The sequence below is a fragment of the Gigantopelta aegis genome, chromosome 4 (assembly GCF_016097555.1).
Source record: "Gigantopelta aegis isolate Gae_Host chromosome 4, Gae_host_genome, whole genome shotgun sequence".
NCBI lineage: Eukaryota > Metazoa > Mollusca > Gastropoda > Neomphalida > Peltospiridae > Gigantopelta > Gigantopelta aegis.
In genome coordinates, this window is record NC_054702.1 from 23,292,216 (window position 1) to 23,309,573 (window position 17,358).

The 17,358-nt window shown below is 40.9% G+C and overlaps 1 protein-coding gene across 1 annotated transcript in view; it reads left to right on the forward strand.

The window, feature by feature from the left end:
• LOC121370060 (putative E3 ubiquitin-protein ligase UBR7) overlaps positions 1–13,673 on the forward strand; it is a 45,685-nt gene extending 32,012 nt beyond the window's left edge. Inside the window, exons 10-11 of the mRNA XM_041495160.1 lie at positions 451–512; positions 13,091–13,673. Of these exons, the coding sequence (XP_041351094.1) occupies positions 451–512; positions 13,091–13,186 (158 nt within the window). The 3' untranslated portion in view covers positions 13,187–13,673. The remainder of the gene's footprint in view (positions 1–450; positions 513–13,090) is intronic.
• The last annotated feature ends 3,685 nt before the right edge of the window (positions 13,674–17,358 follow it).

The following is a 17,358-nucleotide window of genomic DNA, read 5'->3' on the forward strand; positions in this document are numbered from 1 at the left end:
CACGATTAAAAATTCACTGGTCCCACAATTTTACTAAATAATAGTAATAATCAGATATGTCACCTAAAAGGGGAGATAGAGCTTAAAAACACATACACTGGGGGTTGGCTGGAGACAGGATAGTCATATTTACAACTGCAACATTTGACTCTTCTTCTTTTTTTCTTCTTTTTTCAATAGCCGTTGGGCATGGCAATAGTAGTTATTTACTAGCCCAACATTGAATATCATTATCACTAATCATGGGAGTGGAGCTACTATAATCTAGAAGCCCTGTGTTTGACACTCAATAAACGATGTATTTTTTGTACTGGGGTGTCATTGAAAGTTAATCAGTTTATACACATGATACCCCCTTCCCTCCACCCACCCCCCACCCCGAGCATTTCTTTGTTGAGCAGCCCTTAATTTATAACACAAAAATAATCAGTTAATTTTATTCTTTTTCAGGATATAATGATCTTAAATCGGAATTAAACAATTATTTGAAGAAGTTTGCTGAAAATGGAAAGGTAATACTCATTATTATTATTATTATTATTGTAAAAATTTACTAAATACAAATAACTCGCCAAAAACATGCTATAACTATGATTTATTATTATCATATTATTACTATTAAATGTTTATGTAATAATAATATTACAGGCTACAGTATTTCACATGAGCCATTGTTCTATTTGTATGTCGGTTACACCACTTTAACTTCACACAAACTGTCTGTTACACCACTTTAACTTCACATAAACTGCCAATCTGTTACATGGTAAACAATATTTAAAAATTAAAAGTTGTACACATGAGGATGTCTAGAACGTTATTCATGTATTGTAAGAAGGTTCTAGACTGATTTTTGAACTACACTATCAGCGTTCGAAATAAGCACCATGTTCGTTTGTCCTGACAAGTAAAAAGCTGCTCGGACAAGCAAAATGTGCATCAATGGTTGTCCAGTGGACAAGTAAAAATGTTTTAATGCAGTTTTATTTTGAGCAATCAAAAATATGGGTGAAATTACTTACCATATATATTCGCCTATAAGTCCAGTTTTTTTCATCAAAATATTATTTTATAACTTGGGGGTTCGACGTATAGTGGGGGGGAGGGGGGGGTGTCAGAAAATTGCACATAAAAATATTAGAATTTTGGGGAAGATGTTGCAATAGGTTTTTTGGTTGAATTATCCCAGTGTTTATACTCAAATGTTAATTTTACAATTTAATTTTTTTAATTTCCTTCTTTTTTTTTTGGTCATTAGATCGGTTTTGGTTGTAAAATGTGTCATGGAAAGATGACTGATCTCACATGCTAAGACAACAGTCCACTTAATTAAAATAACAATCATCACTAACAGCAAAACTGTAAACCACTATTCTAGGGGGCGGGACATAGCCCAGTGGTAAAGCGCACACCTGATGCACGGTCGGTCTAGCATCGATCCCCGTCGGTGGGCCCATTGGACTATTTCTCGTTCCAGCCAGTGCACCACAACTGGTATATCAAAGGCTGTGGTATGTGCTATTCTGTCTGTGGTATGGTGCACATAAAAGATCCTTTGCTACTGATGAAAAAATATAGTGGGTTTTCTCTCTCTGACTGTCAAAAATGACCAGATGCTTGACACCCAATAGCTGATGATTAATAAATCAATGTGTTCCAGTGGTGTCGTTAAACAAAACAAAAACAAATTTATGTCCGAGGGGACCCTAGTTTGTTAACTTGTACCTTCGATGCTTTGATTGGACAACCCCATGACATTAGTTATTTATCCTCTAGCCGAATGTTTTCTCTGCAGGGAGGGGCCTTTGATATGTAATAAAGGATTACGGTTTATACTTGTAGCTATGTAAAGGTATTTCAGTATTCAATGTTTATTACATACCCTTAAATCTTACTATGTCACGAAGACAAACATTAAAGACACTTTTCTGTATTCAACTCAAGAGCTGGAATTATGTTTTTCCAGGCACGATGCAACTACATGTATTTGTACAACAAGGCTACGTATAACTGTTGAGTCTATTTAGAAATGTTTGCAACACGTTTGCAGGAAATAATACATCCTGGGCATTTCCATGCCAAGAGGGAAAATGCAATCCTTGGGTTTTGAAAAACCATGGCGAGTAAAACATCGCACACCTCAAAATGCTACGGCGAGTGAAAACCAAGCATTATTACTTGATGAAGTAATTGGTACATGTAAATGTAGAGACATATGTTGCAATAATGAACCAATAAACCAAAAATGTGTTCTAATTTTGTTGTTTGGTTCATTAGTGTAGTCTGTATTCTGTTCCCTTTCAGGAATGGAGTTATTAAAACATTTCAGGAGCAGTGCTAAAAAATATAGTTATGACATGCACTGATGCAGACAATTTTATTTCTTAAAATTACAATATGTACTATTGAGATAATTTGATGCACCAATTATACATACCTTTTCAGTGTTAGATGGTTTGATAAACATGCAGCTAAACATGTGTAGTAATAAACTTGTCTTGAATTTCATTATTATGTGCAACGAACATGATTAGGATAGTTGGGATTGGAAAAACCCACTGGTTGTGAGGAGTTACTATGACCCCACATCTCAAGTGTGCACTACCGACCGAATTAGATCCCTCATATTTTTTTTAATTTTTTAATAACTCGTTAAACGTAGGCCTACAATTAGTTCAATTGAGAGTGTTGGTTGAGGCACTGACATTCACATGGCATTTCTATAGACATTACCTGTCCTCAAACAAGTGCACCTCCCCCCCACGCAAGTGGTCTGGTCCGAACATCCCAACAGCCAATGGGATGGCCTAAATTCTTCTACTGTATACTGCTCTCTAGTTCCGGTCACATGACTGTAACTTCCTTCTTTTTCTCTTCGCGAAAGGGTCTGGACGTCTTTTGTTTGGCTCTGTTTTGGAGTCAACTTTTTTTATAAGACCTTTGGTTTTGTATTCGTGTTGGGTGAAATGTTTTTCACCTTATATTTCGTTAGCTTCGTATAGCTTCGTATGTTCTTCGCGTATTCGCTTGACTTTCAAGCGTTATTACATGAAATGTTGTTATATTGCCGGTTGTCGTGTCGGACGCCATTTGCAAAATGGCGTCTGTATTGACTGGCTTGGTGTTAGGTGGAATGTTTTTTTTTTCCACCTTATTCGTTACCTTTCGTATGTTTCGCGTATTTCGCTTGACTTGCCAAGTGTTAATTACATGAAATGTTATTATATTGCGGTTGTCGTGTCGGACGCCATTTGCAAAATGGCGTCTTTGTTGACCGACTTTGTGTTTGTGTCATGGTTTCTTTTCTTTCTCTTTCACAGATTGAAAACTTATTATCATGTCAGATGTTAATGTTCAGCGTCAGGTACGAGCGTGCCTACGCTGTAAGAAGTTCACTGCAGGCGGCGACCCTCATGAATTATGTCCGGGTTGCCGTGTTCCTTGTAGCCTCTCTTCGAGATGCGACCTGTGTTCGGGCCTGTCTACTGTCGAGTTCGCGGCTTACTTGAAGGTGCTGTCGGCGAGAGCCAAGAAAGTGGAATCTTCGCCGTCAATTGCGGACTCCATAGCAGATGTATTACGTTCGATGCTACCTACTATGCTGAAAGAGACTATGGCGTCAATGGCGGCCTTACCACAACCGGCGGGTTTGGGACCAGGTCCGGTTCAAGTCCCCTCTTCGGGGGGTGCGGCTCCAGGATGCAAGACTTCAGATGACAGGCCTGCAGTTACTACGCAGCCCTCGGACAAGCCGACTCAATCAGTTAGGCGTTCCACGGCCTCCAAGGATCACCGATCTTCAAAGTCATCTTCGGCGCAGCGGAGCCGGGAACGGAGCCGGGCTCGTAGCCGTTCCCCACGACCTGCACGTCTCCCTACGGGTTCCGTGGATCGGCAGCGCAGACCTTCTATTGACGCTTCAGAGGGTTCTCGACGGGACCGTCCACGGTCCGGTTCACCAGTGAATTCTGTTTCGGCGGATCGATTAGCCTGTGCTCGAGTGCTTCGAGACTTTGGAGATGCAGCGCCTACAGCGGTTTCCGTCATTGATGAGACTGAATCTTCTGATCATATGAATATGAGGGATTGCTTGGCGGCAGTCTATGACATGTTGCCGTCCTTGCCACATCCACCAACGCCGTCCAAGAAGGGACCGACACCGATGATAGCGACTGATGTCCCTCCGGAAGATGTGGTGATCCGTTCCTTGGCTGCCGGTACACTCGTATCCGAGGTGGCGACGGATTTAGACCGCACTTTTAAAGACACAGCGTCTTTCGTCGCCTTCCCGACTTGGGGTCACCGTATGTATCCGGTATTTGACATGACCTTTACAGATGTAGCTCCGTCCTTGGATGAAGACGTTCACCGTCTTGGGAAGTCGTCAACCGTGGATTTGACAGACAAACAAGTACAAGCCATGGATACTGCCCAGAGACGTTGCTTGTTTGTATTATCTTACTTGGACGTTTTCCTTGCGGCGATGGCCACCCAGGCAAAAGATGCACGGTGCTACGCGCTATTTCAGCAATCAGCGCAGATGCTAGCTTTCCTGACGTCTTCGGTGACTTCGATGTCCTCGATGTTAATGCAATATCGTCGCCAGGCTTATTTAAAGAGATCCACTTTGGATTTTCAGCATAAGAAGGAGCTGTTAGCTCAACCGTGGTCAGCAACTAAGCTTTTTGCAGGCAAAATTTCTGAGGTGGTGAAGGCCAATGATAAGGACCAACAGTCGACAGCAACTGTCAAAGCGTTGCAACTTATTTCAACATTGGAATCTACAAAGCGGAAGTCTACATTCACACCACAACCACCATCTAAACGCTGGAGAGGTTCCTTTCGAGGTCAACCTTCTCGAAGGTTTCCGGTCAGACGACCATCCGGTCCGCCAGCTCGGACCCAGGGGAAGCCTGGTCGACGTTGACGCCAGCCAACAGATCGTGGATTGCTCAGATTGCTTCAACCTACGCCTGCCCCTGATTTTGAACCAGAACAACGATTCGGTTTTGACGCTTCCGGTGTGTACCACACCGGTCGAAAGATCCATGGTCGGAAGTCGACTTCGCCGTTATTGGCGAAACTGGCAGACACTTTGCCAAGATCCGTTTGTCACGTCGATCTTGAAGACAGGGTATCGTCTGCAATTGTCTGCCATCCCTCCATTGACCACTTCACCTCGAGAACCGCGGCATTCCGTTGCGCAAATCAAGGTTCTACAGGAGTCCGTCAACAAGCTGGTGGAGAAGGGAGCCGTTCGCAGCATTTCGGAAGTACAATTAACACCCGGATTTTACTCGGACATCTTTCTCGTACCAAAGAAAGATTCTCCAGAGCTGCGAATGATTCACAACTTGGCGGTCTTCAACGACCGCTATCTGTCTCCTCCTCCGACCTTCAAGATGTTAACGTTGCGAGATATCATAGCCGTGATCAGACCGGGGGATTGGCTTGCCTCGCTAGATCTCAAGGACGCCTACCTGCACGTTCCGATGCATGCCGATTTCCATCACTACCTACGGTTTGTGCTACAGGGTCGGCATTACGAATGGAAAGTCCTGCCCTTTGGGATATCCATAGCGCCATGGCTGTTCACCAGAATCACGACTCCGATGTCACGCTTCCTGCATCGCAGAGGTATATCCTTTTACCCATACCTCGACGATTGCCTGATGAGGTGTCACAGCAAGACAGGGCTGACTGCACATGTTGCCTTCATCATGGACTTTCTCAAGCAGCTGGGTTGGATTATCAACATCGAGAAATCTCGACTGGCTCCCACACAGTCTCTACAGTTCATAGGCGCTTGGCTTCGACCCGACCTGGGCCTCGTTCAAGTTCCCTTAGACCGTTGGGAGAAGATCCAGACCATGATTGTCATAGCCCTCACCGCTCCAATGACCTTCCGCGGTTGGCAGAGTCTCCTGGGTCTCCTCACTTCTGCCCAGGATTTGACACTCAGAGGTCGTCTCCAGTTGCGGCGCTTGCAGATGTTTCTCAACCCGTTTGTTCGTTTCAACAATCCGGACTTGATCATCTCACTTCCAGACGATCTACGCTCCAGCCTGCAGTGGTGGCAGCTCCGATCGAAACGTCTTAGAAGGTGTCTCTATGCGGGCCTTCATAGCCACTCATCACCTATTCGTCGACGCGTCACTGGAAGGTTGGGGAGCCCATCTAAGCAACCAGACTACTTCAGGGCTGTGGTCTCCCGTCGAACTTGGACTCCACATCAACCTGTTAGAGTTGTTGGCAGTCTACTACGCTATCCTTCATTGGCGACAGATGTTGACGGAAGCCTCTCTCATGGTGGCCACAGACAGTACGACCGCGGCGGCTTTACATCAATCGTCAGGGCGGAACTCACTCCAGCAGTCTGCTGCAGTTGACTTATCGTCTCTACAAGCTGGTCGACGAAATTCCGTTGCAACTTCGGGCTCGTCATATTCCAGGGGTTTGCAATGTACTAGCCGACACTTTGTCCCGGCCGTCGTCTCCACAGCCGACGGAGTGGATGCTCCATCCGGAAGCGTTTCGATGGGTGTGCGACAGACTTTGGACACCAAACATCGATCTTTTCGCCACACGATTCAACCATCAGCTGAGGGTTTACGTGTCTCCGGTGCCGGATCCCGAAGCTCTGGATCTCGACGCATTGGCCATCAGCTGGGAACAGATGGACGCGTACGCTTTTCCTCCACCAATCCTCCTTCCAAGGGTGCTTCAGAGGTTTCAGCTGTACCATTGTCGCCTGTTGCTCATTGCTCCGATGTGGCCATCCAGGATGTGGTATCCAGATCTAATACGTCTTGCCGATCCACATCCTTTACCGCTGCCAGACTGGGATCATCTGTTGCTGCATCCCACGTCAAGACTGTACCATCCACGTCCGCAGTTGTTCCAACTGCACGCGTGGACTTTATCTCCAAGAGTTTGAGGAAGAAAGGTTTTTCTTCACAGTCTACGGCGGCCATTTTGAAAGCGCACAGATCATCTACTACTGCGGCTTACAACGTCAGATGGCTTTGCTTTCACCGATGGTGTGTTAAAAAAAAAGATCAAACCTCAGACGATACAGATACCTCGTCTTGCTGATTTTTTGCTATATCTGCGGACCACTTTACGATTGAAGGGGTCTACCATCGCTGGGTACGTTTCGGTCATCGCTACTGTTCGTGATGTAACTACTGGAACGAAGTTATCGGGTATTCCTGAGATCCATAAAATGATCAAAGGTTTTCGCCTTGAAGATCAAGTACACCGGTTTCGGCCACCAAGATGGGACCTGAATTTGGTGTTACGAGCGTTATCGACTGCACCTTATGAGCCGATCGAGTCCTCTTCCCTGCAAGATTTGACACGGAAGACGGTGTTTTTACTCGGTTTCGCCACAGCTGCTCGTGTCTCAGAACTTCATGCTCTTGATGTCGATTTGGTACGTTTTCACCGAGATCGGCGTGCAGTCAACTTGGGGTTACTCATGAACTTTATTGCAAAGAATCAGTTACCAGACCAAGCGCCTCGCTCGTATGTTGTGCAGGCCCTCTCCTCTATCGTTGGTCCGGCGGACGTTGAGGACTTGGCGTTGTGCCCTGTTAGAGCCTTGCACCAGTACATCGAGAGGACCAGATCTTTTCGACAACATCGTAAAAGACTTTTCCTTTCCTGTAACCAGAGTCGGTTTGAGGGATATTACCAAGAACACGGTGGCCACCTGGATCCGGTCTTCTATCCTGACCGCGTATCAGAAGGAGGGTTTACCTGCTCCGTCTGCTTCCAATCCGCATGAACTTCGTGCCTTGGCTGCCACGATGTCCCTGCATTGCAACACATCCATTCAGCACATCATCACTGGCTGTTTCTGGGCGACGGACTCCATCTTCGCCAACTATTATCTGAGGGATATCTCCACAGAAGACGTTGAGGGGTTCCATCATCTGGGTCCGGTTGTTGCTGCACAGACTCTGTTGAATACAAGCCATCCTCGTCGCCGTTGATGTCTGTCTGATTCTGGGCTGCATACCGAGATGTCCACCGAATCGACAGGTGAGGATTGCTTAGACTTTTGTTCTTTTGCACAGTTCACGCACTGGTGCCGGAACTTTTGTCTCGATAACCTTAACCCTTCACTGCATGTGGTTATTGGCTGTCGTTATTGAACTAACAGATCTTTGGTGTACTAGACAGAAAACATTCGGGGGTCTTGTTTTGTTCAATGTTCTGACGGATGCACCTCATTAGGTTGTCGCTTGTTATTGAAAAACTATAACACTTCAATACGTGAGGGTTACCTAACACCTGCATCCCTGGTGGCTACGTCTTCCCACCCTGTCAGAACCAGCATAAGATGTGGCTTCCGCCTCCTGGTTCATGTGTTCTAGGAGCCGTACCGCCACTGCTGACGGATGCCACCATTCTGGTTGTTGTTACTAACATCACCTGCATTGGTCTGTGACGGGCATCCCTAGGAGGAGGGTTTACCAAGGTTGGCCTTATTCTTCCACTAGTCAGCCTCTTTCCGGTTGGGGAGTTATCACAAGCATCTACGGATCTCGGCACCCACCACCATCTGTTGAATGCTGCACTTGTTTGAGGACAGGTAATGTCTATAGAAATGGAGAAAACTTGAGTGTTTTCTCTTTTATAGATACATTACCTGTCCTCAAGATTCATCCCGCCCGGGCCTCCCCGCTTCCTGTTCTCCGTGCGATGCGCTCATGGAAAAAGAAGGAAGTTACAGTCATGTGACCGGAACTAGAGAGCAGTATACAGTAGAAGAATTTAGGCCATCCCATTGGCTGTTGGGATGTTCGGACCAGACCACTTGCGTGGGGGGGAGGTGCACTTGTTTGAGGACAGGTAATGTATCTATAAAAGAGAAAACACTCAAGTTTTCTCCATTTTCAATTCAACAATTACGCAAACAGTCTCTCTCCCTTAACATTTGGTTACATCATTTGACCTACCACTACCAGTTACGAACAGCTATGACATCTGTGTCAAGTCTGTATCACGTTATTGATCTAGAACGTTACCAATGTTGTTGATAAAAAATATACAACTCTGACAAAATCTGTCATTACAAAGGATTATATTTCAAACGTGGGATGCCATAATAAAGATAATCTTAAAAAAACCACACCATAATTTTAGACATCATCATAAATGCAAAATAAGTTGTCAAGTAGAAAAGCAGCCAGAGTTCCAAGAGTAATGTGGGTAATCGTTTCACGTAGAAAACGATTTTAATGTTACTCTAAGTACGAGGGTTTGTTCGGCACATTTTGTAGGAGGGAAGCCAGTGAACGTATAAGGGACCAAAGTCTTACCGGTTCTGTACAGGACGTTCCTACACAGGGCGGTCTAGTATACTTAGATATGGTGGAAAACACATTAACAGTAAAGAAAATAAATATATATTTTGTATATAAAGAAAATATATGTATATTTCGGATTATACTCAATAAAATATATAACGTGTGCATGTGTAAATATATAAAAAAGATATATGTAGTCAGGACAGCTCTGTACAGAACGTTCCTATACAGGGCAGTCTAGTATTCTCTACTTAGATATGGTAGTAAACCGTAAATAAAATAAAATAAATATATATTTTGTATATACAGAAAATATATGTATATTTCGGACAATACTCAATATGTATATATGAACTTTTAATGTTATTATTACTCAGTATGTTTCAAATTTAATTATAAGTATTGTTTCTTATTACTTTTACGTTCATCTAGGTATGAACAAAAAAATCATCCGCAAACTTATGTGAGAACGGCTTCGCCGATTCACACAGTTTACGGATGATTTATTTTGTTCATACCCCGATGAACGTAAAAGAAATAATAGACACTCCTTAAATAATAATAATAATAATAATGATATATAAATATATATAGAGTGATGACGGCTCTGTACAGGACGTTCCTACACAGGTCCGTCTAGTATTTTATATACTTAGATATGGCGGAAAACACATTAACAGTAAAGAAAATAAATATATTTTGTATAATACTCAATGCGTTCATGTTGACACTGTATAAAAATGTGTGTATAGGTAAACAGGACGGCACCTACCTTCAACACCCAACAGTCCCAACATCTCCACTGTGTATCAGTTAAGGAAGTATGAATCTGACATGTATCTAATTGCCTCTGGGCACGCTACGCTTGACATTTGTAGATTCACTTACTATGACAATACATCGCATGAAGTCGGAATAAATAATTAAATGGAAAAAGAAAACAAACTTGTGGAGAACTGTTAATTTAATATATTCTATTTGCATTATTTCTGAAGGAGACAACATGTCAAAAGTTGATTTATAGTCGACTATGAAGCACACATCCATTAATTAGCAGTACAGATGGTAAAACAAGAAACAACAACAAATGTTTTAAAGACTAAATATGTGGCAACCTGTACTCAGCGGCCACCTGTCTTAAGCAGCCACATTTATCTACTCCCTTGTGTGGCCGCTTAAGACAGGTTTGACTGTATATATACATGTGTGTGTGTATATATATATATATATATATATTCTCTCTCTCTCTCTCTCTCTCTCTCTCTCTCTCTCTCTCTCTCTCTCTCTCTCTCTCTCTCTCTCTCTCTCTCTCTCAACCGGCCTCGGTGGTGTCGTGGCAGGCCATCGGTCTACAGGCTGGTAGGTACTCGGTTCGGATCCCAGTCGAGGCATGGGATTTTTAATCCAGATACCGACTCCAAACCCTGAGTGAGTGCTCCGCAAGGCTCAATGGGTAGGTGTAAACCACTTGCACCGACCAGTGATCCATAACTGGTTCAACAAAGGCTATGGTTTGTGCTATCCTGTCTGTGGGAAGCGCAAATAAAAGATCCCTTGCTGCCTGTCGTAAAAAGAGTAGCCTATGTGGCGACAGCTGGTTTCCTCTAAAACACAGTGTCAGAATGACCATATGTTTGATGTCCAATAGCCGATGATAAGATAAAAAATCAATGTGCTCCAGTGGCGTTGTTAAATAAAACAAACTTTACTTTACTCTCTCTCTCAAATATATATATATCGATCGATGCCATAACCTGTCGATGCCATAACCTATGGAATCTGTCAAATGTTTTGTTTACACTTTTTACGAGATAGTCTTTTAATCTGGCGTTATCAAAACCCTCGGGTACGAGTCGCAAAGACTTTGTCCAAGTTGTTGCACTGCTTTTTAATTTGAACCATTCCGCTGTAAATTTCAGCGGACCATTTTCTACGGCCATTATACCATCTAATTCAAAATATGTACATGTTAGTTGCCAAAGTTTAAAAGTCTCCTACGAAGCTACTCAAGTCGCCCATAACAACCTGTCTGTCATGCCCCCCAATTTGTAAATAGACTAGTTTCAGTCTGTTTTGTCAAGGGACTTTACTCTTCGCGCGCATGCGTAATAGGAATGCAAAATATCTCTATTGTGTTTGTCTAAATTTCATTTCTTTTTTAAAGAAATTGGAAAGTTATACGCTTGCCATATTTGGGACCTCACGTAAGCTTTGTAGGCTAACAGTTATGAACTAATCGAGACAATTCTACCGACTTCGCTGATTTTTGTAATGAGTTCATTTGTGTAGGCTCAGAAGCCACTATTTAATTCAATTCCCTTCTTCTTTTTTTCGTAACTATAGAACAGTATAAATGAGTTGGCCCTATCAGACGTTGTGATCTATTACCTTACAAAAGTGGACTGTTTCTAAGTAATAATAAATTAAATAGGCATGGGAGTTTTGATTGGATTGGTACGTCTTCGAAGATGTCTATTAAACAATTGTTTTCTGATTGTATAGCAAAGATAAAGTACCAGTCATATATTAAAAGCTTGCATAGACGCCATCGTTATCGTCACTTTTTTATCTTTTTTTTATGGTATTATAAAACGGGTCTTTCTATCAGCTATTTTTGTTCAAGAGAATGTGTTGTTTCAACAAAGGACATAGTTTTTCTCCAAGTCTTTGTTGAAGACTTAAAACTTCAAAGTGTGAGACTGATACTGATACGGACTGTATGGTGCCAAAAAAAAAAGGATTTATTTTGGGCATGTAATTTTACACGACTTATTTTTGGGTACATAATTTTACCCTTTTACCCTGCTTGCAGTAACACTGGGCTACTATAATCTAGAAGCTCTTCTAGCTTCAGTTTTGTTTCTTCAATATACCGCTGCTTTCACTTTTAGTTAATTTTACCCTTTTACCCTGCTTGCAGTAACACTGGGCTACTATAATCTAGAACCTCTTCTAACTTCAGTTTTGTTTCTTGAATATACCGCTGCTTTCACTTTTAGTTAATTTTGGTGATAGGAGAAAAATGGCAAATCTTGCATTCACCGTCAGTTTTGTGGTTTAAAAAAAACAGTGCGCATTATATTGTGGTTCATGGGGGGGTTTTCTTGGAATATACGGTAGTGTCAATTACATATACTTTTAAAAAACTGAAATTTTTTAGATGGTATATATTGATGATGATTAGATTTTGATATGAGATTGGTAAATAATTGGGAATTTATAGCCAAGAAATTGGGGACTTTCTGTGACATTTGCTTTTGGGAAGGTGCCGATGTTTGGTACCGTACAGCACCTGGATAAATCCCTATTTCCAAACTTATTTTCCCGTAATACCTCAAGATATTGATCTAAAAAAATGTGTATCTATTTTTATCATATATTGTTACAGATCAGGTTTGAATTTCATGGCGATTTACCCATTTTTTACAATTATAGACCTTGAACTGGATTTCTTTTCCTAATCCCTCAAGATACTAAGCTGAAATTTGTATAGCTTTATCATACCGTTACAGATCAAGCTTGACTTTCATGATGATTTACCCATATTTCACTCAGTTTTGGGTCTTGAGGAGATACGAAAATTTAGTTTTGGGTCTTGAGGAGATACGAAAATTTAGTTTTCCTGACTTGTGTATAGCTTTATTATGTACTGTTGCATATTAAGTTTGACTTTCATGACAATTTACCCATTTTTCACATAATTATGGATATGTATTGCTTGTTATATTAAATAGATGTGTAATAAAAGTTGTGTTTTTGTTGGGGTTTTTTAGATCGTCAGGGAAGAGGATATTCGAGAATTTTTCGAGGACCTGAATGCAAGAAAGCGACGGAAGGTTGGATCAGGGGTGCAGTACCTCTGCAAGTGAAAAAATCCCTGCATTCTCTGAGATGAAAAGCAAACGGCTGTCATTTGACTTCTGTGTTAGAGATGATCATAACCGGATTCTGTTACAATTATAAGATGCATAAAGAAAATATCTGCACATCTGAAAGAAATCATGTATGGATAAAAAAGAAGAAAAACCTCCAGTTTATAGGTCTGTCCGATTAACATGAAAATTTAAAACTTTTATTCTTGAATTTTTAATGTTCAAATTCTGTTCAATAGATTTTTAAAATGTTACATTGGAATGGACTAGTATTTTATAACCGTCAGATGATCATGTTTTTAAGCCATAAAATGTCTCAACAAATTGTCATTCATAAGATTTAAATGGATATTGTATCAACAGGGCTTCTAGATTATGGTAACCCCACTCCCATGGCTTATGATATTCAATGTTGGGCTAGTAAATAACTACTATTGCCATGCCCAACGGCTAGTGAATTATTTTTGGTCAAATGTTGCAGTTAATATCCTGCCCCACCCCACCTCCCAATGTTAGTGTTTTTGAGCTCTATCTCCCTCTTTAGGTATTATATCTGATTATTACTATTATTTAGTAAAATTGTATTAACTTAAAGTAAAGTAGGGCTAGTGAATTTTTAATTGTGGCTAGTACATTTTTAAAATCACTGATCCCATGGCTAGTTGATTTTATAAAAATTCTACAAGCCCTGTGTATGTCTGGTAGTTCGTCATTTGATTTTGGTATTTTAACTTTTTGGTTGTTGTTATACTTAGGTCTGAGCATGCAACTATGAAGCTCTGTTAATGGCATGGGATAAAAGATGTTACAGGATAGTGATTTTAAAGACATTTTGTAGCAGTGGATCAAAATACATTTACTTTAATTGTGAGCACTAATTAGTTTAAGATTTGAAATCTATTGTTTTATTTTTATGTATTTTTCTGAGTACATTTTTTAAATAGAACTGTTACACATAATCAAGTAGGTCATATCCATCAAATTATTGTAAAAATTATAACTTTGTTTTGTTTCATTATTTGAAGATACTAAAAAAAATTACTGTAAAATTAAAATATACCATTTGTTTAGGTGCCTTAGATAATTATAATGAAATTTGGTATGTAGTTGTATTGAGGTGGGTTTGTGTCTCTTTTTGTTTTGAAAGGTAAACTATTAGAAAACAAAACAAACATTTCCACAATGAAAACACCTTAAAATTTATGTCATGACACAAATTTTAAATAAAATGTAGGGTATTTTAGCATCAACTTCATTTTTTTCCCCCCTCATTTTTGTTTAATTGATCATTGACTGTTTTGAGATTCTGCTTTTGGAATTATACTATATGTATGTCTGTGCATGCTCTAGTAAACTACAGATAAATGGTCATTGTTGAATTCTTAAATGTTGTTATTCTGTTGGTTGTTGTTGTTGTTGTTGTTGTTTGTGTTTAGTCCCCTACCGGTTTAACCAGAAGGGACTATAGGTTTTATCTCCCTCCTGTCTGTGACTGTCTGTTCCACATATAGTTTTCAGATGGTGTTTTGTTTTTTAAACAATGCCTTAAGATATTGAGGTGAGATTTTTGTTGACATATTTGCATGTTTTTACAACACAAACCCGCGACAGATCTTACAGGCAGGAGATAGCCCAGTGGTTAAAGTGCTTGCCTTATGCAGTCAGACTAGGATCAATTCCCGTAGGAAATATTGGGTTATTTCTCGTTCCAAACAGTGCACCACAACTGGTATATCAAAAGCCGTGGTATGTGCTATCCTGTATATAGGATGGTGCATATAAAAGATCCCTTGCTACTAATGGAAAAATGTAACGGGTTTCCTCTCTGAAACTATCAAAATTATCAAATGTTTGATATCCAACATCCGATGATTAATAAATGATTAATAAAGCAATGTGCTCTAGTGGTGTCTTTAACTTTTCAACAGCTCATCCAAGTGACACATCTCTACTTACATTCTCGTAAACTACCCCAGTCCTCTGAAAATTAGGTGAACAATCATTCATTTCATTCGCATATTAAATTTAGTGCATGATTTACATGGTCGTAACAGGTTATGTAAAATGAAATGGGCTGACTGAATATTTTTTTTTTTTGGTCAATCCTAAAAATAGAAAGAAAAAAGAAAGAAATGTTTATTTAACGACACACTCAACACATTTTATTTACAGTTATATGGCGTCAGACATATGGTTAAGATATACTCAGATATTGAGAGAGAAAACCTGCTGTCCTCACTTCATAGGCTACTCTTTTCGATTAGCAGCAAGGGGTCTTTTATATGCACCTTCCCATACAGAATAGCACATACCACAGCCTTTGTTTCACCAGTTGTGAACGAGAAATAGCCACCAACAGGGATCGATCTTAGACCAACCGTGCATCTAGCGAACGCTTTACCACTGGGCTACATCCCACCGCCCCCCAAAACTGGAAGCACTTTTACTAAAACAGTTTACATTTGGGTACGGTACAATCGTAAGTGATTTGTGGTGTATGTTCCAGTGATATTTATGCTGCAACCACTGTGTTATTGACCAGTTATAATGACTATTTGTCATTTCATTTCAACTTATTTTCGTACTTGTATCCAATTAAGGTTCAAGCACACTGTCCTGGGCACACACTCAGCTATCTGGGCTGTCTGTCCAGGACAGTGGAAATGACCATTAAAAGTAATGTAATTAACTTATAGTGGCTTGGGAGGGGGGGGGGGGGGGGCGGGACGTAGCCCAGTGGTAAAGCGGTCGCTCTGGTATCGATTCCCGGTATCGATTCCCGTCGGTGGGCCCATTGGGCTATTTCTCGTTCCAGCCAGTGCACCACAACTTGTATATCAAAGGCCACAGTATGTACTACCTTGTCTGTGGGATGGTGCATATAAGATCCCTTGCTGCTAATCGAAAAGAGTAGCCCACGAAGTGGTGACAGCGGGTTTCCTCTCTTAATATCTGTGTGGTCCTTAACCATATGTCTGACGCAATATAACTGTAAATACAATGTGTTCAGTGCATCGTTAAGTAAAACATTTCTTTCTCTTTTTTTTTTTTTTAATAGTGGCTTGCTTGTGCTATATTGCATTTTGACAGTGTCACTGACTAATAAGAGTGACAAAGCTAAAACATGACCAAGTGGGTGAAACAACATATAAAAATGCACAATGCGACGATGTTACCTGGATTAATTTTGTTGTGTACCATTTGTCACACACTTTGTATTTGGACTGGTAAGTGGTGCATGAAAAAAAATATAAACTAAGAAAAAATGGAGACTCAGGCTTTATAATAGATTTCTTCAAACCATTTCACTGCTATTTGAGAAAATTCATAACCTGGACCAAAAAAACGGTTATAGCTTTCCAGATCATATCTCTGCTTAAAAAATACTGACTATCCTTGAATCGGGGGCGGGATGTAGCATATTTGTATAGCATTCGCTTGATGGGCAGTCGGTCTGGGATCGATTCCCGTCGGTGGGCCCATTGGACTATTTCTCACACCAGCCAGTGCACCACGACTGATATATCAAAGGCCATGGTATGTGCTATCCAGTATGTAGGATGGTGCATATAAAAGATACCTTGCTACTAATGGAACAATCTAGCAGGTTTCCTCTCTGAGAGTGTCAAAATTACCAAATGTTTGACATCCAGTATCCGATGATTAATAAAGCAATGTGCTCAAGTGGTGTCTTAACTTTTCAACAGCTCTTCTAAGTGACACACATCTCTACTTACATTCTCGTAAACTACCCTAGGCCTCAGAAAATTGGGTGAACAATCATTTCATTTCGTTCGCATATTAAATTTAGTGCATGATTTACATGGTCGTAACAGGTTATGTAAAATGAAATGGGCTGACTAAGTTAAAAAGCAATTTTGTTGATCCTAAAAATGGAAAGAAAAAAGAAAGAAATGTTTTATTTAATGACTCACTCAACACATTTTATTTATGGTTATATGGTTAAGGACCACACGGATATTGAGAGAGGAAACCCGCTGTTGCCACTTCATGGGCTACTCTTTTTGATTAGCAGCAAGGGATCTTTTACATGCACCTTTTTACAGACAGGATAGCACATACCACGACCTTTGTTATACCAGTTGTGAAGCACTGGCTGTAACGAGAAGCACTACTGGCTGGAACGAGAAATAGCCCAATGGGACCAC